This window comes from Mixophyes fleayi, chromosome 9 (genome assembly GCF_038048845.1).
Source record: "Mixophyes fleayi isolate aMixFle1 chromosome 9, aMixFle1.hap1, whole genome shotgun sequence".
In the NCBI taxonomy this organism is placed as follows: domain Eukaryota; kingdom Metazoa; phylum Chordata; class Amphibia; order Anura; family Limnodynastidae; genus Mixophyes; species Mixophyes fleayi.
Window position 1 is genome coordinate 38,248,848 of NC_134410.1, and position 23,961 is coordinate 38,272,808.

General features: G+C 39.5%; 1 protein-coding gene across 3 annotated transcripts in view; it reads right to left on the bottom strand.

The window, feature by feature from the left end:
• Window positions 1-811: 811 nt before the first annotated feature.
• The window catches only part of MCF2 (MCF.2 cell line derived transforming sequence), a 123,833-nt gene continuing 100,683 nt past the window's right edge, over window positions 812-23,961 (bottom strand). For 2 of the 3 annotated variants that reach the window (XM_075187311.1, XM_075187313.1), the window contains 10 exons: window positions 23,245-23,466; window positions 23,068-23,160; window positions 21,202-21,280; window positions 21,065-21,128; window positions 19,967-20,073; window positions 18,539-18,651; window positions 16,192-16,304; window positions 13,580-13,621; window positions 10,764-10,864; window positions 812-1,591 (listed from right to left, as the gene is read on the bottom strand). In XM_075187311.1, the coding sequence (XP_075043412.1) occupies window positions 1,551-1,591; window positions 10,764-10,864; window positions 13,580-13,621; window positions 16,192-16,304; window positions 18,539-18,651; window positions 19,967-20,073; window positions 21,065-21,128; window positions 21,202-21,280; window positions 23,068-23,160; window positions 23,245-23,466 (975 nt within the window). In that variant the 3' untranslated portion in view covers window positions 812-1,550. The remainder of the gene's footprint in view (window positions 1,592-10,763; window positions 10,865-13,579; window positions 13,622-16,191; window positions 16,305-18,538; window positions 18,652-19,966; window positions 20,074-21,064; window positions 21,129-21,201; window positions 21,281-23,067; window positions 23,161-23,244; window positions 23,467-23,961) is intronic. The other variant, XM_075187312.1, reaches the window with a different exon arrangement.

Here is a 23,961-nt window from a genome sequence, read left to right on the forward strand (position 1 = left end):
AAGTTTGGGATCCACTGACCTACATTGACTCCAAAAACAAGATTTTGTTTTATAGTACAGGATAATTTAAATCAGAAAAAGGGGAAGGTTAATTTACAGTAGTGCTCTCTGTTTTGCGGTAAAGTTGAAATGAATATAGGGGGTAACCCAGAAATGGTAGTAGGTTTGTCTTTGATGTGCCGATTTTATTGTTCCCACTATGCGCATTTTCAGTTTTGTCCTCCAACCCATTTGTTTTCTAAAAATCCTGCAGAGGATGTGTCTCTTGAACTGCACTCTAAGGACAGGTAATCACATAAAGCAACTTTTTTTAGGTCCACAGATTTTGCAGTTCGCAAATGGCTCTTTGGGGCAACTCAATTAGCCAAGGGGTTCTGTAGTAGCCTCATGTTATGTGCCTGCGCAAATCCCAGCAACTCTGGTTATAACATCGCTCATTTTTGTTTGCACCCCTATAAGGTGCGAGCAAAAATGAGTGTGGAGCAGTACCTAGATATCATACGAAAACATAACACACATGAGGCTACTACGGAACCTCGCAGCTAATTGAACCACCTGTCACTTGCACTCGACAGATAAAATTGCTGATTGGCTGCTATGGTAGTACAGAGTTTTACTTTTGAATTATGTTAGGAAATACCCCTGACTGTACAGTGATGTATGCTGTAGTGGTATTTGTGTGTGTTAAATGTATTACCCATGTCCTATTATGTATTCGTCATCTTAAATTTTAGAACAATAATGGGATTCTTGATTGTAAGTCAAACTACTGTACTTTCTTCTGATAGGTGATATGTATTCTGGAGAATAATGCTTTACAAATTTTTAATGAAATAAATTGCAAAATTCAGTGATATTTCATTTTATACAGCATATAAAAAAATATATATATATAAATAGACAACAGTTTCTTGCAATTTCTTTGTCTATAACTAAATAAGCACATACACACACTGCTATTTTAGTGGAAGAGTTCTTTACAGTAAGAGCAGTTTTTTTACTCCAATCCTCTACGAAAAGTATACACTTAAGAAAATAACTTTAACTCCAAACAATAACACTAAAATCATATTTATACATCAGAGGAACAATGATCAAGACTTTTATTGCAATGAGTCACATTACAGGTTGAGGGCAAGTTCAAACTGTCCTCTTGTGAGCGTCCTGGATAACAGGCATACAGTCACGATGATTCAAGTGCAAGCGTTTTACTCAAAAAACGGTAAAACACATGTTGAGCTTGAAATGAATGGTCTAGAAATGCCAGCACTTATATTTACATGTAGTTAAAAACATTTCATTAGCCAAGGTGAAAAATAAAATAATGGTACTATGGAGCATGGTAAAAATGGAACCTTCCAATGTACAGTAACTTTCTTACAAAACGAGGTCATTAAAAGTGTCCCTTATCAGCATGAAAAATGTATCTGATCTTTGGAGGATGGACACAGACGGGGTTGTAGGATTTTATTTGAAGTGACATTGATATGTAACTGTGTCTCTGACTTTTCAACATCCAGCAAGAGGTGCGGTCATACCCACCAGTACTTCTAAGGAGAACTGAGCTTCCTTGTGCTACATAGGGCAGAATCTGCAAAAGGAAAAGTGCATAAAATAATTATATTGGCTCATCATATACTGTATTGCTTAGAGCAGGCACTAAGACAAATAATGGGTGGGTAATCTCAGTGAAGGCCATGTGCACTCTGTCAAAAGAAGCCCTGCTTACTTCTACTCCCTCCAAACTCCCTACTCCCCCCCCCCCCCACTCTCCTCCTCATTACAAAAGGAAAAACCTCCCACCTATATACATCTGTTAAAACTAGAGATGGTCACTGACCCCCGTGTTTTGGTTTTGGATTCGGTTTTGGATCTGGATTACCGTCGTGTTTTGGTTTTGGTTTTGGTTTTGCAAAACCGCCATTGCGTGTTTTGGTTTTGGTTTTGGTTTTGTTTTGCTATTTTTTGGGAAAATCCATGTTTTTGGGCCTAAATTAACCCAATTTAGTGCTCCAACTGTTTTAGAGACAAGTAATCTAATTGTTGAGGTAATAAATCATCCAAAAAAACAGTTTAATTCTTCGTTGGTAGGCCTATTCTACACACAAAACAGATTGTCTTCCTCTCCATCTATGCATATTGGCAATGCAGCCATCGTCTTTGAATGTATATTACACCCTACACTTATAGTTAAATATGTAAAGAAATGGAAAAAGCCAGTTTGGTTTCTGTCTCTCAAGGCCCCCCTCCACTTGTATAAAATACCAAAAAATTCAGCCATTATAGACTGTACAATATTAATTGACATGGAGAAAGCCAGTTTGGTTTCTGTCTCTCTAGGCCCCCCTCCACTTGTATAAAATACTAAAAAATTCAGCCATTATAGACTGTACAATATTAATTGACATGGAGAAAGACAGTTTGGGGTCACTCTGTCTCTCTAGGCCCCCCTCCACTTGTATAAAATACCAAAAAATTCAGCCATTATAGACTGTACAATATTAATTGACATGGAGAAAGCCAGTTTGGTTTCTGTCTCTCTAGGCCCCCCTCCACTTGTATAAAATACTAAAAAATTCAGCCATTATAGACTGTACAATATTAATTGACATGGAGAAAGACAGTTTGGGGTCACTCTGTCTCTCTAGGCCCCCCTCCACTTGTATAAAATACCAAAAAATTCAGCCATTATAGACTGTACAATATTAATTGACATGGAGAAAGCCAGTTTGGTTTCTGTCTCTCTAGGCCCCCCTCCACTTGTATAAAATACTAAAAAATTCAGCCATTATAGACTGTACAATATTATGAAAAATGGACAAAGCCAGATTAGGGTCACTCTGTCTATGACACCCTACCCTTAAGGATAAATTGCCCTAACAGCAGCCTTTCAAGATGGTATGTGATATGGAAATGCCACAAGTCCCTTTCCTCTTTGGGGGTAGATTGCACCCTACACTTACATAGAAAGTTTTAAAAAGATGTTATCGGCATCATCTTCAGCTTCATCCTCACCCTCATCAGTGTGTACGTCATCATCACAGACTATCAATTCATCGCCGCTTGAATCCGCCATTAGAGAACAGTCAGTGCTTGGATGTCTTGGATGGTGAAGGCCTTCCTCGTGGAAGATGTAGTTCATTTTGATAAACATCATTTTCTCCACATTTTTGGGAAGTAACCTTCTACGGCGATCACTGACTAAGTTCCCTGCTGTGCTGAACACTCGTTCAGAGTACACACTGGAGGGTGGGCAGCTTAGGTATTGCAAAGCAAGTTTGTACATGGGTTTCCAAATGGCCTGCTTTTCTTCCCAGTAAGGAAAGGGACTGTCTGACATTTCCATATCAACTACCTCTTGAAAGTAATCCTCCACCATCCTTTGCATGTTTATACTCATATTGGATGGACTTATGGGCAAAGTGACACTTTTTTTTGAAAAATCCTTCAAACCAGCCCAGATGTTAAATTGTTCTCGTCTGCCCCCTGTGTCTTCCCTGCTTCTTTTTTGGAAATTTAATTTTTTACGAGCAACAGCTTGAGAAAGTGAAGGAGGACACGTCGTCAAGCCGAGGCCCAGTTCAGCGGCCAACTTGCTGAGCAATAGCTCCTTGCAAAAGTTCACATCTCGCTCATTTACAAGTAAAGACTCAATGTAGGTTTTAAACCTTGGATCAAGCACAGTGGCCAAAACGTACTGATCCGAGTTCAAGATCTTAATAACTCGAGGATCATTGTGAAGCGAATTAAGTACTTGATCGACAAGGCCAACATACTTTGCTGAATTGCTTGCTTTCAGCTCCTCCTTCATTTTCTCAAGCTGCTTTTCCAATAGTCTAATTAAAGGAATGACTTGGCTCAAACTAGCAGAGTCTGCACTGACCTCACATGTCACAACTTCAAATGGTTTCAGCACCTTGCACAGCACTGAAAGGATTCCCCACTGTGCAAGAGTGAAATACATCCCCCCTCCTTTCCCAATGTCATGACTTGTGCAATATGCTTGGATGGCTTTGCGCTGTTCCTCCATCCTCTGAAGCATGTACAGGGTGGAATTCCACCGAGTTACCACCTCTTGCTTAAGTTGGTGGCAGGGCAAGTTAAACTGCTCTTGGAGCTGCTGTAATCTCCTACATGCTGTGGCTGAATGCCTGAAATGGCCTGAAATTTTACGGGCCACCGAAAGCATCTCCTGCACCTCACGGTTATTTCGTAGGAAGCTCTGCACCACCAAGTTGATGGTGTGAGCAAAACAGGGAATATGTTGGAAATCACCCAGCTGTAATGCTCGCACTATATTGTTGGCGTTATCTGAAATGACATACCCTGGGGAGAGTCCGAGTGGTATAAGCCATGCATCAATCACATCTCTCAGTTTGCGTAACAAATTGTCAGCCGTATGCCTGTTAGTGAAGCCGGTGATACAAAGAGTGGCCTGCCTGTGACAAATGTTACGTAGTGGTGTACATGCTGCTGCTGTTCCTGCTGGTGAAGGTGAATGACCAACCCAGTGGGCTGTCACAGTCATATAGTCTTTGGTTTGGCCACTTCCACTTGTCCACATATCTGTGGTTAAGTGAACAGTGGGCAGAATGGCATTTTTCAGCGCAATCTCTACATTTTTACACACTTTTTGGTATAGTTGTGGAATAGCTTTACGGGAGAAATGGTGTCGCGATGGAATTCTGTAACGCGGACACAAAACCTCAATTAACTGTGAAAAACCAGCTGCGTTTATTGTGGAGATTGGACGCAGATCTAACACTAACATTGCAGCCATGGCGTCTGTGATTCGCTTGGCGACTGGGTGACTGCTGTCATATTTGCTTCCCCTCGCAAATGATTGTTTCACAGTTAATTGCTGAAATGTAGGACTGCTCATTTTATTCACCTGCCTCTGGGATGACGATTCACCCCCAGCAGCAGCAACAGCAGCAGCAGGACTAACGCTTTCTTCAGAGGAATCAATAATAGTGCCGGAGTCATCCAGCCTTAAGTGGGATGCCGGGCTAACTCCGAGCGCTACTGAGGATATTGATGAGGATGGTGTGGTGGGTGTATTTTGTAGCCGTCGGTATGTCGGTGAGCGGAGGGTCTTAGCTGATGAGGGAGTGCTTGTATTCTTTTGGGAAGAACTTTCAGCTTTTCCCAACACTTTGCCATGAACTCTCGTTAAATGGCGTAACATAGACGAGGTTCCAAGATGGTTAAGGTCCCTCCCTCGACTGACTGTGGCTTCACATACACTACAAATGGCTATACAATTGTTGTCTGGATTTGGGTAGAAATAATTCCACACATAAGAAGTGGATTTTTTTGTTTTATGCCCAGGCATGACAATGGCCTTTTTCTTGTCACGTGCCAGAACTGCTGCCACTGGTGCAGGACTTACACAAACAACCTCATCCTCATCAACATCCTCATTAGCGCCCTCGTCGCCTACACAAATCTCCCCCTCATCCTCTTCTAATTCCAAAGTGGCATCCTCAATTTGGGTATCACCGGCTACACTCGGGCTATTAAGGCACACATCAGCAGAATGCTCACGATTAGACATCCCACTGTTGGATGGACTCTCCACAGGGATTGTTGTCATTTGTGAATCAGAGCAAATATTCTCCTGTAATGCCTCACTGGTATCTTGCAGCTCAGCTTTGACGCGTAACAGTAGTTGTGCACCAATTGTAGCCTGGGTAACTTTTTGGGATCTGCCACTAATAGCCAAAGGTGAAGGCCTCATTCTCTCTTTGCCACTGCGTGTGTAGAATGGCATGCTTGCAATTTTTTTTTTATCGTCACTTAACTTTTGCTCAGTTACACTTCTTTTTCGCTTCAATACAGTAAATTTTTTTTTGGTTTTTGTTTTTTGCACTAATTTGAAAACACTCTGTTGTTTGACATCGCCTTGGCCAGATGACGTACTGGGAACACTAACATCAGGACTGGTGACAGAACCTGGTTGCTCATTTAGATCATATGTGGACTGCTTTGAATCCATTCTGAGCGCAAACCACTGAGGAGTGCTAAAAATTATTGAGTAGATACTGCTGACAGATATGACTTTTGACAGCCAGAAATATTAATGCACAATTAGGGAGGACACCCCAAAAACACTGAGGAGTGCTAAAAATTATTGAGTAGATACTGCTGACAGATATGACTTTTGACAGCCAGAAATATTAATGCACAATTAGGGAGGACACCCCAAAAACACTGAGGAGTGCTAAAAATTATTGAGTAGATACTGCTGACAGATATGACTTTTGACAGCCAGAAATATTAATGCCCAATTAGGGAGGACACCCCAAAAACACTGAGGAGTGCTAAAAATTATTGAGTAGATACTGCTGACAGATATGACTTTTGACAGCCAGAAATATTAATGCACAATTAGGGAGGACACCCCAAAAACACTGAGGAGTGCTAAAAATTATTGAGTAGATACTGCTGACAGATATGACTTTTGACAGCCAGAAATATTAATGCACAATTAGGGAGGACACCCCAAAAACACTGAGGAGTGCTAAAAATTATTGAGTAGATACTGCTGACAGATATGACTTTTGACAGCCAGAAATATTAATGCACAATTAGGGAGGACACCCCAAAAACACTGAGGAGTGCTAAAAATTATTGAGTAGATACTGCTGACAGATATGACTTTTGACAGCCAGAAATATTAATGCACAATTAGGGAGGACACCCCAAAAACACTGAGGAGTGCTAAAAATTATTGAGTAGATACTGCTGACAGATATGACTTTTGACAGCCAGAAATATTAATGCACAATTAGGGAGGACACCCCAAAAACACTGAGGAGTGCTAAAAATTATTGAGTAGATACTGCTGACAGATATGACTTTTGACAGCCAGAAATATTAATGCACAATTAGGGAGGACACCCCAAAAACACTGAGGAGTGCTAAAAATTATTGAGTAGATACTGCTGACAGATATGACTTTTGACAGCCAGAAATATTAATGCACAATTAGGGAGGACACCCCAAAAACACTGAGGAGTGCTAAAAATTATTGAGTAGATACTGCTGACAGATATGACTTTTGACAGCCAGAAATATTAATGCACAATTATGGGGGACACCCCAAAAACACTGAGGTGTGCTACAAATTATTGAGTAGATACTGCTGACAGATATGACTTTTGACAGCCAGAAATATTAATGCACAATTATGGGGGACACCCCAAAAGCGCTGGGGAGTGCCAAATATGAAGAAAAAATAATAAACCTCTATCCTCCTCTCTGCACTAGCGATTTTGGTTAGAGCAATTGCAAGAACAATATGGTATTCTCTGTCCCTGCTCTAATTAGCCTATGACTACACCCTGCTCTCTCCCTCTGTCAAATGGCGATGGATTGCTGTGGAGGCGTGTATTTATAAAGTTGAAGTATCGCGAGAACCGAGTCCCGAGATCCGACGACGTCACAATGACGTTCGGCCTCGATTTGGATTCGGAATGGGCGGGAGAGTACCGAGCTGCTCAGCTCGGTACTCGGATACCCAAAGTTCGGGTGGGTTCGGTTCTCGGAGAACCGGACCCGCCCATCTCTAGTTAAAACTATTGTCTCGCTTTGTGCACATTTTAGACCAGATGTATACATGTGTTATCTGCTTGCTTTTATCTTTATACCTCTGTATATTGGCTTTGGCTGGTATACGGGCCCCTGCTGAATTTGGGCAATGTCACTTATTATTGCCCTTTTTAAATTTTTCTCTGTTTGTATACAATGTGTAATGGTTCTTTATAAATAAAGTTATTAACAAAAAGAAGCCCTGTGTTGCTTTATGAGCTAACAAACCTCATATTAGATATTTAGATGTTAGTTGATCTGTTTTACTGCTATTCGATTAAAAGACAAACAACAACAACAAACAAACAAAATCATTACCAGAACAACTAGCGGAATGTGTAAGAAAGTATTTTGTGTTTTCCTATATATTGGTAATGATCAGAACAGGACAAGTGGGCCTAGGGGCAGGAAGGAGAGGGCGGTGGGCGGACCCCAAAACACCAGTTTCACATTCCTAAGGGTCAGTAAAACAAAAATACAATATGCAACATTTTTTCTTTTTTTAAATCTTGTGTAAAAAAGATTACTATTTTACCAGTACTAATTAGAAGGAATAAACACATTTTTACTGCAAATTAATCCTAAATATAGCAGAGTAATATATATGTATATATAAATACTGACTTCAGCGTGGTGGCTCCTGAGTTAATATTTAATCAATGTGACTGAATTCTATATATGTTTTGCCTTGATCACACATTAGTGTGTAAACAGCACAATACTGTAAGACCGTAAAAGGCTGCTTGATTAAACTTATTGACTTTAACCTTCACACAAAAGAAATTTGTGAGCTGAATCAATATTCATAAAAATGCAGCATATTAATTCATTAGCTACTTAAATCATACTTACCTACTCTTCCGGAATTTCTGGGAGGCCCCTGAATTTCGGGGAGTCCTGCCGGACTCCTGGAAAAGTAGGCAAACCTCCCGGATCCTAAAAAATGCCGATATTCACGGCACTGAATATCGTGGGTGGGGCTTAATTGTGTCATTTAGCCCCGTCCCTGCTATTCAATGCCGCAGATTCCTGCATTTTATAGTGGGGGTGGAGCTATGGTGACGCAAAGATGTCACCACGCCCCCTCCCACCCCTGTCACATGACCTGTCTTCCGAAGGACAGAGTCAGAAAGTCGGAAAGTATGACTTAAATACATCACTTAGGCATGGGGAACAAAATCATACCTTCCAACTGTCCCGATTTCAGCAGGACAGACCAGACTTTAAGGCTCTGTTCTGCTGTCCCATCCTGGAGCATGTTTGTCCCACGGGTGGGAATGCTGGGAGGCACATTATGCAGAGCAACAATGAAAGGGTGCTGCTTTGGTGCGCCCTACAGTGTTTGGAGGAGATGGGAGGTTTCTAAGGGGCAGCCCTCACAGCGCTAGGTGTCCCTCTGTGGGAGTGACCACACCACCATTGTGACCTGACCACACCCCACAATGATATTCCCACGCCCCTTGTCCCAAGAACTAAAATGTTGGGAGGCATGCAAAATGCTTTATGACTAAGGCTCACATGATTTGGAATTGAAAACCCAGGACTCCCACGTGATCCACTAGTCCATGAATGGATATGCTGCATTTCTCGAATATTGTTTCAGCTCACACAAAATGACTGCCTTCACTGAGAGCAGACAACAGGTACACGTTAATAGGTATAAAGCTGACCACATATGTTGCAATATCAAATAATCTATATCGGGAGATTGGTCTTATATCACAATGTGCATGGTTCCAGAAAGACAGTGATACGTTTGGAAGATCCCTGCAATCGGCCTATGTGTGCTGTTAGTGGCCAAATATAACAATGGTCCTGTTGCTTAAGTTGAGTAGCCACTGTAACATATATTCTATTATAAGCTCAAAGCTATTATTTTATCATTTCATTTTTAGTGCAAACAGACATAGAGACATAGAAAATTAAATAAACAGGACACAATAAAATGTTCTCATACTTGTGATTTCATTCCTCCCATTCATGTGCTATGAAAACCCAATCACATCTTATTTATCTAGTTTAGTAAGAGGGATATATGGGAGTTTTGGAATCCGATATTATACTCAATGATTATGTATTATTGTATTTAAATAAACAATAATAATTGTACAATATATTTATTATACTGCAAACAATGCTGGAGAATGAACTTAAGACATATATCTCCAACATATTACAGATACATAAGTAAATTTGGGGTGTTGGATAAATATGGTGCAAACTTTTAGAAGTACAAAACAGGAGCAAATAAGACAAAAATCACACTCCATTATTGCAACAAAATAAAAACAAAAATAGCTACAAAATAGCTAAATAAAGTTGAACTACTATTGTTTGCATCCAATTGCATAACTATTATCCCATTGTGATTTATAATGTTTATTTTGCAAAGATTACAATAGACAATTTTAAGATGGTATTACTGGAGTGTGGAATACTGCTAGGTATAAAAAAAAATACTGCTTGGGAACTTAAAAATGTAAGTAAAAGTGCTGCAGTACCAGTTGGAGGCAACAGATGGCAATAGAGATCCAAACCATTATTTCTCTGCTAATTTACTAAACCAGCAATAGAATGATGGGGATCTGTAGTACGCTATTTTGTGGCACAACATATCCCAAACTTCAGTAAGAGAACTGAAGGAGAAGTCTGAATAAGTTAGCGGATATTATATAGAAATATATCATGTGGCATAAAAATGGAAGTAACTCAAGATTATATTTTTATATCCTGTAGAGCAGGTCTGGCCAACCTGTGGCTCTCCAGATGTTGGCAAATTACAATCCCCAGCACATGCTCTGCCAGCCGAGAGCTGTCAAGGTTTGCTGGGACTTGTAGTCTCACAACACGTGGAGAACCACAGATTGGCCAAATGTGTTGTAGAAGTAGATATCTGTTGCACTTCCATTGAAATCAGAACAGCTCTGGTTAATAAGAAAATCGTTTAGAAGTTGCATGCTGCCATGTTTCTGTGAAAATCCGTCCCATACCTAGAGTCACTGACTTTGATCCATAAATAAAATGTCCAGTGAGCAGTAATGAAAACTACAGCATCCTTGTTATATCATATCACACATATAGGGAATTAATATTATTTCCTTTATTAAACATGTTAAATTATTGTCTCTCCGTATATACCACACATACAAGACCCAACACTTCTGTGTTACCTGTTAATTTGGAAGCACGAATCCTACATTCACCAATGATAATTTGCAAGTTGTTTCCATGAATCCAACCTTCTTTTTTCCTGTTCAAATTCTTCACCAACCTGTTATGATAGAAATAGAAATGTCAGCACAATAATGTGAATTGCTTAGAGGAGCAGTTATCAGACTAAATAACCACTGGAAAAAAAACAACACACTGACAAAATGCTGTATAACAGTTCAGTAGCTATAGGGGAGCAATCCTGCATATATATCCTGCATGGGGCCAGGTAACATGTGGTTACACTCACCTCTGTTCTTGCTTTCTTGAGACAGAACCACAACTAATGGAGCACTAGTGCAGTAAGCAGTGGGACCTTTCTATACAGCACTCTTGGATTACAAAGGACATGCACTGATACTGCAGGGAAGTAGGTTCAGAGGAAATTTGAGGAAAAACTACTTCACAGAAAGGGTAGTGGATAAGGGGAATAGTCTCCCATCAGAGGTGATAGAGACTAATACAGTAGAGCAGTTTAAATATGCTTGGGATAGCTTTATAAAGAATAAGGGATCAAATAAGGTTTAAGGTTACCATAGGTTAATAAAACAATGGGCAGACTAGATGGGCCAAGCTGTTCTTATCTGCCGCCAAATTCTAGGATTCGGTGTTTCTATGATCCAGTCATTACTGAATATCTGCATTACTTTACCCATAGTCTGCATCCCAGGCCAAAAGAAGTAAGAAGAGAGGTGAGTTCTTCAGTTCTTCAGCATGACAGCAAGAACTGGAACTAGGTAGGACAGGGTGGAGAGACAAGGCGGGACAAGGGTGGAGAGACAAGGCAGTGGGGCAGTGGAGGTAAGAAGGACAAGGGGTACAGGCAAGAGGAGGGATAGGAACAAGCAGGATAAGGGCAGATAACAAGAGGTAGCAGGCAAGAGACAAGAGGAATGGGGCCATTAGCTATGTCAATGTGCCACCTTTAAGTAATCTTGAATATTCACCCTTAAAAAATACACTTTCTGATACACATGTGTAAGAAATACCTACCCGTTATTGTCGCAGTTCAGCAATGCATTTCTCTATGAACTGCAAGCTCTCCCTCTAGCAATAATAACTGACAGGTCTGTTTGATCTCAGGCCAATACACTGCACTTGTTCTTCCCAATACAGTGCAGTGCGTTCTAGGTTTGTAAAGAATCACACCAGTGGAAAACAGTTGAGGTGGAAATGGATATTTCTTATAGATGTATATTATGTATTATTTGAGGGTGGACAGGCTATTACCGCAGACTATATATATATATATATATATATATATATATATATATATATATATATATTAAACATGCACACCCATGCATACGGCGCTGTGAAAAGGACAGAAAGTCAGAAGTGTAACCCCTGTCAGATTTGTTTTTTTATGTATCAGGAGATAACTAACAATCATCTAGTCCTCACCAAGTCCTAAAATTTTAAGGTATGCAACAAATAACACGTGTTCATTTTTGTGATTTATTCAACAAAAGATAAGCCAACAAGAAGTCATACATGGAAACGTAAGTATATCTCATGATTCAGTAACTTGTAAAGCCACTTTTAGCAGCACAACATCTCAATGGGGCTGAAGTCTGGACTATGACTTAACCCTACCAAAACGTTGATATTTTCTAATTTCACCCGTTCTGACGTAGATATGCTGCTGTGATTAGGATTATTGTCCTGTTGCATGACCCAATTTCAGCCACGCTTCAATTGGCAAAAAGATGGCCTCACATTTTTTCAGAGAATACTCTGATATAAACAGGACTACCCTCCAAGAAAGCCATACTTGTTGAGTCTTATACTCATGGTAGAGTCATGACCTTCTTTAGTGATATGAAGCCGTTATCTGTCACATGACATCTCCAAGCTGGTTTATTCTTTGATGAAGTCAAATCTGTTGTAGTTTATTTGTCACAAGAGACTGGGTGGCAGTGATTAGTATTGCTGCTTCCCAGCACTGAGCCATATATTTGATTCTGTGTGGAGTATGTATGTTCTCCCCAGGTTTGCATGGTTTCCTCATACTTGCCATCTTTGGCAAGTTTGCCTACGGCACATGCGGGTATAGGTGGGCATGTGGGGGCGGTGCAAAGCAAATAACATAATTTGGTCCCGCCCCTAAACACACATCATTAGTTCTAGCCTATTATGTCAGGGGGCGGGGCCGTGATGATGCGTGATTTGCGTCATAAACCCAACCCCCAGCATTTCATTAATTAAGTGTGTCCAGGACCCAGGAGGTTACCCTGCTCTCCTGGGAGTCCCAGAAATTTGTGAGTCTCCCGGACATTCCAGGAGAGTAGGCAATTATGGGTTTCCTACCGTCCTAAAAATATACTGGTAAGCTAATTGACAGGATGAAATTGATCCCAGTGTGTGTTTATGTGGTAGGCAACTTAGTCTATAAACTCCACCTGATATTAAATATTCTCTGTAAAGCGCTACACAGTATGTTGACGGTATATAAATAAAGGTTAATAATAATGATATTAGATTTAGAAAATGTTAGGACTTTGTGGGGACGAAATGATTCTAATTATATTCTGATATGTAAAACAGATTTAAAAGAGGGTGCTGTTTCCTTTTCACATTAATTTATATATTTAGCCATAGCCAGGATAAATATAAAGGTAGACCATAACTATACCATAAATGTTATTAAAAATATGTGAAGTCATGATGAATGCTGGCTTACATTTGTAAAAGGTTCCAAACTGCTTTTTCTTAATGGAACAGCTTTTTTTTCGTTAGATATATCTTCAAAATTGTTATCTATACCTCCACATACCTACTAAATGTGTCTCCTCCCTCTGATTGGCACACAATGTCACTGGCAAAGGGGATGGAGGCATTAATTAAGATAAAATTAAGGAAGTAAGCATTTTTGGAGCAGAAAATATACTATAAATTTTACAATTTCAATTTGTGGTGACAGTTCCACTTTACCGTTTTACAGTACAGTGTGCATTTTCAGGGAACTTAGGTAACCTGACTATTTTGTAATATAAATGGAAAAATGAACAACTAAAGACATCTACAAACACTTTTATGTGTTGACTATTTCAGAATGTTCAGAAGTCACGCTCAGAATAAAGGGGTCTCCAACCAATAATATTTAAAAAAAAAAAAATGTTGTTTGGATCCGGCAAATCTCAGAACATGTTATGAATCTGGGTACAGATTAAGTGTGAATATGAAAAATAATGAATGATACCCTTTTAGAAAAAGCTGTGAAATAATTTCTTAAAATAAAACTTGGGGCAATGGTGTAAAACTGTCAGAATGAAACTCAGGGGGGTAAATTTATGAAGCTACGATTTTCTGGATGTTTGAAAATTGGAGATGTTGCCTATAGCAACCAATCAGATTCTAGCTACAATTTTGTAGAATGTGCTAAATAAATAATAACTAGAATCTGATTGGTTGCTATAGGCAACATCTTCACTTTTCAAACCACCGAAAAATGGCAGCTTGATAAATTTACCCCAGGAAGTTTGCTTGTATCAGGCAATAAGAACTGCACAATGCACTGGCAATGCTAATGTGTGCACACGAGTGTCTACTTGTCCTCCAAGCACATTTCAAGCTGCACTCCCACTTCAGGGTCTTTGGAAACACCCCAGCAAAAACATTTATTTTCCTAGCCATTCCATTTCAGCATGGAGAAGCCGTTATTTCAACTGACTAGAACGGCTAAAGGGACAATTGGTGATGTAAAGAGAGGACCAGTGCAGTGATTAGCAGAGTTGTATAGAGGCAGTGGTATAGTGATGCCACCAGAGATAGAAGTGGGGGTGTGAAGAGAGAGGCGTTGAGGAGGAGGCTGGGCAGGTGTGTAGGAAGAGGAGGAGCGGCCAAGGATGAGATGGTGAAAGCAGAAGAGGATTTATTCCCCGAGTGAATGGTCACCTAGGCAACATTATACTCTACCCAGATCAAGCATTTACCTCAGCTGAGGGAAAAAAGAGCATGGTTCATCATGGCATGTGGAGGGACCAATTGTCTGGGATGGGCGAGTTCAACCTTAATTTGAGTAAAGTTAGGTAAGTTGGTAAATTCTCTAGCTGGCTTTTGTGAAAAGATCATTTTAAGTCTATTGCTGATGTTTGGTGTGATAGGAGTGAATCAGTACTGACTGCAGATAAGCCGGTTAATTAGACTGTGGTCGAGAGGAGTAAAGGGATTGCTGATGGCTGTCTGGAGGAAGCATTGGGGCTGCATATTGTCTTCCTTGGTTATCATTTAGTTGTTGTATGTAAGCGAAAAACATAAAAGGGGAAGTTTGTGGATTTATTGTCATTGCATCCAACCACTATACTTTATGTCTAAAACTGATCGAAAAAGTTAAGCAACGACAAGATAAAGACGTGGTTTTATGCCTTAAGATATTGTACACCCAATGGTTCAGGTGAGCTCTAAGGCTGTGGGTGTAACCCCGTCAAACCACAGCAAAGGTGTTTTGCATTTAATTTGTCAATGTGTAGGGGTTAGCAATTTGCTAATGAGGGTAAATAGATTCAATTCTTTTATTGGTGGCCTGCTGCTTTGTAACATAATATTAGAAGTCTCTTTAGAGAATAATTAATTTAGTTATCAGAGGCTTGGCTCAATGTTTTTACCCTGGCCTGTAATGCATGGTTGGAAAGCCTGTGGTGCTGGATGGGCCATGAATGCTTAATACCCCCTTCAGCCCTGACTAATGGATGCCTGACTCCGTTTTAAAATGTTGTTTTTAATATTTGTTGAATGTTATTTTTTGTTTAACAATTTATGGTAAATGTAATTATTCAGCTAATAAATACCAGGGCCATAAGAAAGTCTACTGATTATGGGTGGTGTGGTGTCTTTAATCTGTTGATATTAAGTATTATTTGAGTGGGTGCTGCATTTGGTCCCATGGCAAAGGCCAAGTATAATAAAGGTTTTTTTACCATTCTGACACAATAGGGCCACGAGAGTCAGCTTTGGGTTACATAGTTGACCTTGACCATAATTCATTTTGACCTCTAATTGAAAATCAACAATAATTTTATCAAATAAGAAATGCATTGGCTTCTATTATTCATGCTGTATTTATTCAGAGGAATAAAAGTAAATTTATAAGAACACCCAGACTTGGATAGTTAATATTCCTCTACAGATTGAAGTCCTGAAATATAAACCAGTTTGGCCATATGGAAAAACAAAGATAATAGTGAAATCAATATATTCCAGAAATACTGGGGTATATTGAGGATAATATGGAAATTGCAAGTAAATGAACGAACAACAGTATGTTTTACCAGATCCACATTTTCAAACAAATGGAAACAAATTATAAGTATTAAAAAAACAATTAAACTGTATAATGTACATGATTTGAAAGATTAATGTGATAGAATATGAAGAATATTTTCTTACCATTGTCCCTCAGCATCTTCCTCTAAAAGCTGGATGAAATCTCCATTTTTTACCAGTACGTCCTCGGATCCCCTCCTCCTGCAGTCAGCCAATGCTCTGTACTTTCCTGGAGACTGTGACAGAACATGTTTAACAATCACAACATATTAAAGTGCACACAGTGTCGGCAGCCATTTTGTGAGCTGAACCAATATTCCTGGCAATGCGGCCTACTAGTTAAAGAACCACTGGCAGCAGAGAGCATACAGCCCATTCCCTAGTAAGGAACTGAAAGACATGTTAGTGAGTTTTGGTTCTGCTAATAACAAATGCCTGCCTTCAATGTGTGTAGGCCATGGGCAAACAGGCAAGTACCGGTATTTTAACCATTTCTGGTAAAATGATGTACACAGAAGCTATTTATATATCTCTGCTATAAAACTGCATCACCTAACAAAAAAAACTAGGTATTAAATCCCCCATTAAGGAATTCTGGGCAGAGACAATCAGATTGTGCCTTATAGGACCCTTTTGACCAACTATGCATGAAGAGACCATTGGCTCTTTGTGCAGATACAGAAAGCGATATGTAGGTTGTATATCCAACTATTTCCATACATCTGTTGCTTATTCGCTTATTATGTCATGAGTATAAGATAAGGAACTATGACCACCGCAAGCCCACATTGCTGTCCTTTGCGTTAAGCTGCTTGGTATAGCGCTTTTATAGGCTATGAATCCAAGCCACCTTACTGACTGGTTAGCTTACAACTCCACTGACACCATAATAGGCGGTTTCATTCAGTGAAAACGTTGTTGTTGTATAACAAACAGAAGCAGCACAGTTTTAATATGAAACCACTCTGGCTTTGCTGCTTCCACAATGGTTTAATTGGCTGTACCCCCTTCCCCCCTCTGAGATCTACCGGATGGAAGTCTCACAATTTATTGGATGAAATTGCAGTTTCCTCCACATATACGTATCATCCCTGTTGACATGGACACTAACAATCACCAAAGAGGAGGATGAAGGTAAGGAGTTATTAGTGAAGTGCCATGGGGCTTAGACAGGTATTCTACACAAAACCGTAGATGTTGGTCACAGCTATCATGGGCACTATAAAGCATTGTGATAGGCAGGGGACTGTTGAGTACAGAGCAGGATACTGTTACCACGTCTGTGGTGGGCATGAGGATGATGTTATGATGGGCTTCAGTGTGCATACGTCAGCCCCTTCGCAGGCACAGAACAGCAAAGCGGGGGCCTCGGCAGGGAGGACCAGCATTGTTTCCTGCTCTTACACAGAACACAGGGGGCCACCAGGTTGTTTTCCTGGGTATCAGACTGCATGTGGTGTGAATGGGGTATTATGCTGGGCTTGGGTTTACTATGCTGAGTATTATATTTCTTACCATATATGTACATTTACATTGTATCATGTACTGTGTGCATGAACCAAGTATTTCCTTCTCCACCATAATATGCATGCTAATTATATCATCAATGTGCATTGTGTGGCACAATAGCTTACTTTATTTCCGCCATACTGCACACACCATTTACTTTTTCATTATACCGCATCATCCTAAAAAACGTGCTGCTCCACACCAGAGAAGTGGGACAGCACTGGGCTAGTAGGAATCTAAAAGTATGTAATTATTTATATAAAATACAATATCTTCCTTATTAAATGCAGCATGCTATAACCATTGTTTGCCCTGTGATACCTCCGTATACTTGACGCTGTAAGAATATCTCTGTGTGGCTACTGGGATGAGATGTTAGAGACCTTTGTGAATCATATGTCCCGATTAATAACATACCTACTAAAATCAAGATAGCAAGTAACTCTCTCATCATAGCTTTCCATAAATAAGTGGAATGATTATCCAGAAAACATTTGGTTGTGACACATTTTTTTGTATATGCTGGGCCTGATTCATTAAAGAAAGGAAAGCAAAAAAAATGAATAACTTTGAACCTTGACAAAACCATGTTGCATTGGAGGGGGAGGTAAATTTAAAATGTGAGGACAGATTTATAATTGGGGTAGATCATGTCCTAGCTCAACTTTTAATGTCCGTGTAAAAATAAAGCTATCAAGTATTTGCATCCTACATGAAAACACAGCCAGTATTTTCCTTATGTGCAAAATAATAAACTCATTTGCACCCCCTTGCATTGCAACATGGTTTTGCCAAGGTTTAAAGTTAATCATTTTTTATTTTTACTTTCCTTAATGAATCAGGCCCACTGTGTATAAATTGTTTTGGAAAAAAAAAATAAAATAGCAAGAAAGTGCAATATTTTTTATTGCTAATAAAAATAAAACAAGAAATGCATAATAAATAAGAGTAATGTACTAACCAGTTGGACTGTGTCCTCCTCCTCTGTGTCTGAACAAGTATACGAGCAATGTTGACTAGACCATCCCTCAAGTCCCTCGCAGATTTCTAACGATTGGGACATTCCGGACCAACCTGTATTATTGCGTTTACAAAAGTCACTAATGTTTGTAATGGGATGTACAGATATGATCTAGTTTTATTTACCAAAGACTGAGGTTTTGATGCTATGTAATCAGCACAGAACAGTTCTGGAATTAAAGACAACAAGTGGAATTTTGAGAAGATGTAGCAGCTTTAGCCGTAATGGGCAGCGCAGCAGCACAGTGATTAGCATTGCAGTGATCAAAAGCAACAAATAAGCAATTAACTTATCTTTCTAGCGCAACTTAAACAATGAAAGCAAATACCTGATTGGGTGCTATAGTTTAATTTAATTTGTGCATGTAAATAAAGTGTTAGTAAATAAGCACTAGTGATTGACAGACTTGCAGACTGGATATTCAGAGTCAATGATGTAACAGCAGCTCAAACGACTGCAGCCTCAGTTTTTGACCTCTATCAGATTCTTTAATAACACTGTCTCAAAGTGAGAAGAATTTCAGTTGTTTTGAGTAGGACAATAATATTTAACATTTTAACAAAGCAATGCTGTAGTGTTATGCTAACACTGATCAATATATTTTATTTTCATGGGTCACCTAAAATGTAAATTTTAGAGTTTAGTGGTCCAATACAGTAGAGGATTACATTTCCAGGTACTTTTCTGGGGGTGCAATTAACGGAACAATGCTTAGAAAACGTATAGATAATTATTCCAAAGTCACACAAAAAACAAATTGTTCTGAAAACACTATAACTCATTTTTAACAACGTGTCCAAAGTTTGATCTGGCCACTAAGGCTGGGTACACACTACAGGTATTTCACCCAAGTATTGGTGCGATTACACGATATACAACTGTTAGGTCATATATCGCATTAGTGTGTTCGCTCCAATGATCATGTTTTATGGTTCCTAAACACATAATAATCGTTTAATTTGATTTTATACAACAAACTAAAAATCTCTATAAACGATGGAACGATGTGCCAATTCTGAAGTGTGTATGTGCTCATGACCAGCAGTGTAGACAGATCTCTATGGAGTGTGCAGAGTCATGGTCTCTTTAGCAGAAAGTTATGACAGATGAAGATCACAGATCTGAAGGTAGATTGTGTAAAATCATGTAAGTGTGTACTCATGAATCAGCAGGCTAGTCGGGACTTTCAGTCGTTGGCAAAATTGTTAACGATATCGCACTGGGAGAAATTTTCTGTAGTGTGTACCCAGCTTAAGGTATAAAACACCCCTGGTCATGAAGGGGTAAGTCACTGTGCATGTACTAGTACACTGATTTGCATATATCACCTGGTGAATTCAATTCATCATTAAATAGGAGCATGTATACCTTTTTGTGGTTTATGATGAGGCGAGACATTTAAACTGTCCGACATAACAGGACTGGCATTTTCTGAGTCATTTTCTTCAGAGCTTACTGAAGTCCTCTGTAACTTTCTTTAAAAAAATGAAAGAAGTCAACTGCAGTACTTCAAATGAGCAACTTTTATAGGATCAAACATATATATTTTAAGTTAAAGCCCATTGATAATAAACTTACTCCGGCCTCTACTGTCCTGGCTGTGTAGGGCCTCATTTAGAAGCCCAACTGAGGAAACTCTGCCTCCCCATAGAACTACGTTGCACTAATACGGGCACACTCTGGTATGGTTATCAGTATGAACTACCTGCCCCTCTTCTAATCTCTATAACAGAAAGGGAGTAGTATGGAGAACACTGTGGGCTGCACAGTACAATAACAGCTGCTTGCTGAAGCATCTTAAGCATAAAGTGGGGGCATTTAACACTAATACACTAGCTCAGCTTTTAGTTATCATGTCTGTTAATATTATGAATCGTGTAAAAAAAATGTATCTGATTTCTTTTATTGCACAAGCACTATAACAATTATTATTTTATATGATGGATGTGATCCATGGACTAGCATGCACACGTGTACATTAACATGATGACTCCCTGACACTAAGGGGGAATTCAAAACCGCTGCGTAAAAACTATTGACGTTATTATGGTAATATTAAGCCGGCGTTAAAACTACCGTAATAACGGTATTTACGCACACTAATAACGGTAATAGTGCGCAGGCCGCGTTACTTTTTCAAGTAACACGGCCAATTGAATCCGCCCTTAGTAAAAGTTGGAGACCTCTTACATGACACCTTCATTTGTCATATACAAATCTGTTAGCTACTGTTATACCATCCGTCAGTCTATTTGTCAGCTTCAGCTGCCACTATCTTTCCTGCAATCTTTGTCAGTAATTGTGCTAAAGGAAAGTGTGCCCAAGTAACGGAAATAACTTGTTTTACATGAAAAAGGAGTGCTTAGTAAAGACCCAAATATGCAACATGTGCAACATAGGATATAAACGCAACATAGGATATAAACGCAACATAGGATATAAACGCAACATAGGATATAAACATACCTCTCATTCATTTGTGATGATTGCACACCTTGGTCTGAGAACGAGTTCTGCTTCTGTTTATTTACTGTAACAAAGACATGTTGTAAATGTATGAAATCACAGACTTACATGTATGTGTCAGGTATAAATCACCATACCTTTTATATCCTCTCGCTGTCTGGTCAGTATCTTACGGATTTCAGTCAGCCACGCTGACTTCTGATCTGCGGTTTGGGCCTGAAACACAGAAACAGGTATTGAATATAAAGTTATATGTGGCTCAAAATGACTAATTTAGGACTATTCATTCATGGTGACGTTGGGCAATGCACAATCTACTAACTACTTTACCTCTAGTGCTAAAGTTTTCTGTGCCTAATTATATTTGTAGCCAAACCAACATACATGTAACAACACTGTAGTAGTACAATAACTCAGAAAATACTAGTAAGTACCAATGTAGTAACCAAAATTTTAGTTTTAGTACATAACAAAAAAAAAAAATCTATTTGTATTTTAAAGAAAGTTTTTAAATCATTTGTCATTGAGGATGATGTGCTGGACTATAAGGCTTATTGGTGGTTTACTATGGTTTAATAATTAACAACTGATACATAAGATGCCCTAGATTCATACAAGCAATGAGTATTAGATTGTAGAACATGATGGTGACCAAAAGGGGGGAAAACAAGATATTACGCTATCACTGATGGGAAGTGCTCATTTGCACCTACAAATCTTTTTAATTGACCACTATTTCCATATCCCTGTTATCGCCCCCATAGGTATTTGTGTATCCACTTTTTAACCCTCACAAACTCCAGTCCTACAGCTGTCAAGTGCTGTTAGAACCCAGGGGCAAAAGAAGGATTTGCTGAGGGGGGTTTCCACACCACACCGCCAGTGGGCGTGACCAGCATGCATGGGGGCGTGGCTATAATTTTAGACAGTGCTTGGCTGCTCTCCAACTCTCCCTACCCCCATAATATACATGGGCAATGCTGCATACTCTACTGTTAGGTGCATGCAGCTCCCTCTTTTCGAGCAGAGCCGTGTGAATCGGGGGCAGGGTTCAGCCACCTCAATTATACAGTACCCCAGGCTTGGAGGAGGGTTTCCAGGCACTAGGAAACCCCCTGGGTTTGCCTATGGAACCATAGAGAGCACATAGCACTATGGGAAAGTTGATAACTGAATAATTAAGTCCAGGAAGCATCAGACGGCTGTGACGCATGAAGAAATCCGAAGGGACGAAAAGCGTTGAGACCTGTTTGTAACCCTTTTGACCATTTGTACAGCCAGACATGAAGTGGAAGTTGTCAGTGTATGCAGAAATGGCTCATGCTTTCCAAGAGTTCCAAGGTGGAACACAAGAACGTAAAGTATTTACATGGAAGAAAAAGTGAGAACCATTCGTACAGATGAAGTAAGAAACTTATCTCTCGCATAGACGTCATCTAATCTGTAGGATCACTGGACTAAGATACTCTCTTATTTCTATATATATTTTTTCTATATTGTTTACTCGTTGAAAAAGAGAGCACAACATCTGTACGGAGAACTGTGTGATTTTTTTTCTCAGGATTTAAGGAACTCATCCGGCTAGGGAGCTCCCTATCTAAGTAAAATTATTCCAAGTGGGACAGTTTAATCTATGCTGACGAAGGATAGATTTACCACTTTTAATTTTCTCTTTATTGCTCATGTATATTTCTTATGTTATTTATGAGTATTTTACTCCATATGCCTTTTTATCTAGAATTATAATAACTGTAGAAGTTTTCAGAACATTTATAAATGTATTGGCTCCCCATTTTTAGTTCATTGGTTTATAATTATGTGGCACATGTCCCATCTGTTGCTGCCTGGACTTGGATAATTAGTCAACTTTTGAATAACCCTATGTATTCCCTAAGACTGTTGGGGGGGCAGGGACCCCAAACTTTCTACTACAACTGTGTAGAGGGCATACCTGGTGCACTCCCTTTAACATTTCATTTTCTAATACTCTATGGAACACCAACCTGTACAACATACACCTCTTCTCGCCCACTGTACCAAATCTCAAACTTGCGATTATCACCTTTCACATTTTCTGTGATGCCGACAGCATTCATCTAACAGGAGACAGGATAAATTCTACATGTTTGTGCTTATTTTCATATTATGGATCATTACTAAATGTATGGAACCTAAAATACCTTCAGAAAGTGCTTGAAACTGTATGACGGAGTTTTATCATGTCCGTCCCCATGTTCCTCTCTCCTTTTGCAGAACACCAACGCCCTTTCGTAGAGGAACAGATGTCTCTGCATTGGCTTAAAGCGAGCAAGTTCCTTCATCTTCGTGGGCCTCTTCTTATGGGTGATCCACACACTAAAAGAGCCCTGCATTAGTATTCTGCCCAGATCATTGATATCTCCCTAAAGGGGAAAACAAATATTTCAATAAGAACAAAATATGTAACATACTGTATCCTAACATTGCTGTAGTCATTGCAGTAGACCTCTATAATCATAATTTTTTACTGCCTTAAGCGAACGTGTAGACCTTTGAGGAGTACCGACAAAGAACCACGCATTAAATAGATATCTGAACAGACAACATATTAATATTATGTGAGTGTGTGAACATATACTGGAAAAAGCATACTGATATACCTTTTGTTCCTCCCATCTAGTAGATCCCAGAGTGGAGGTGAAGTACAAGTGAGGAGGGGTGCCACTAATTGCGTCATTTTGGCCCTGCCCCTGTGAAACAATGCCGCAATTGCAGTCTCCCGCACATTCCGGGAGAGACGGCAAGTATGGGCAAAAGCATGCTAACTGTGCTTCTAAGAAATTTTCTGTGACATCATCATAGAGTTTAGGGCCCTGATTCATTAGTGATCTTATCTTGTGCAAAAGTTAAGATGCTTA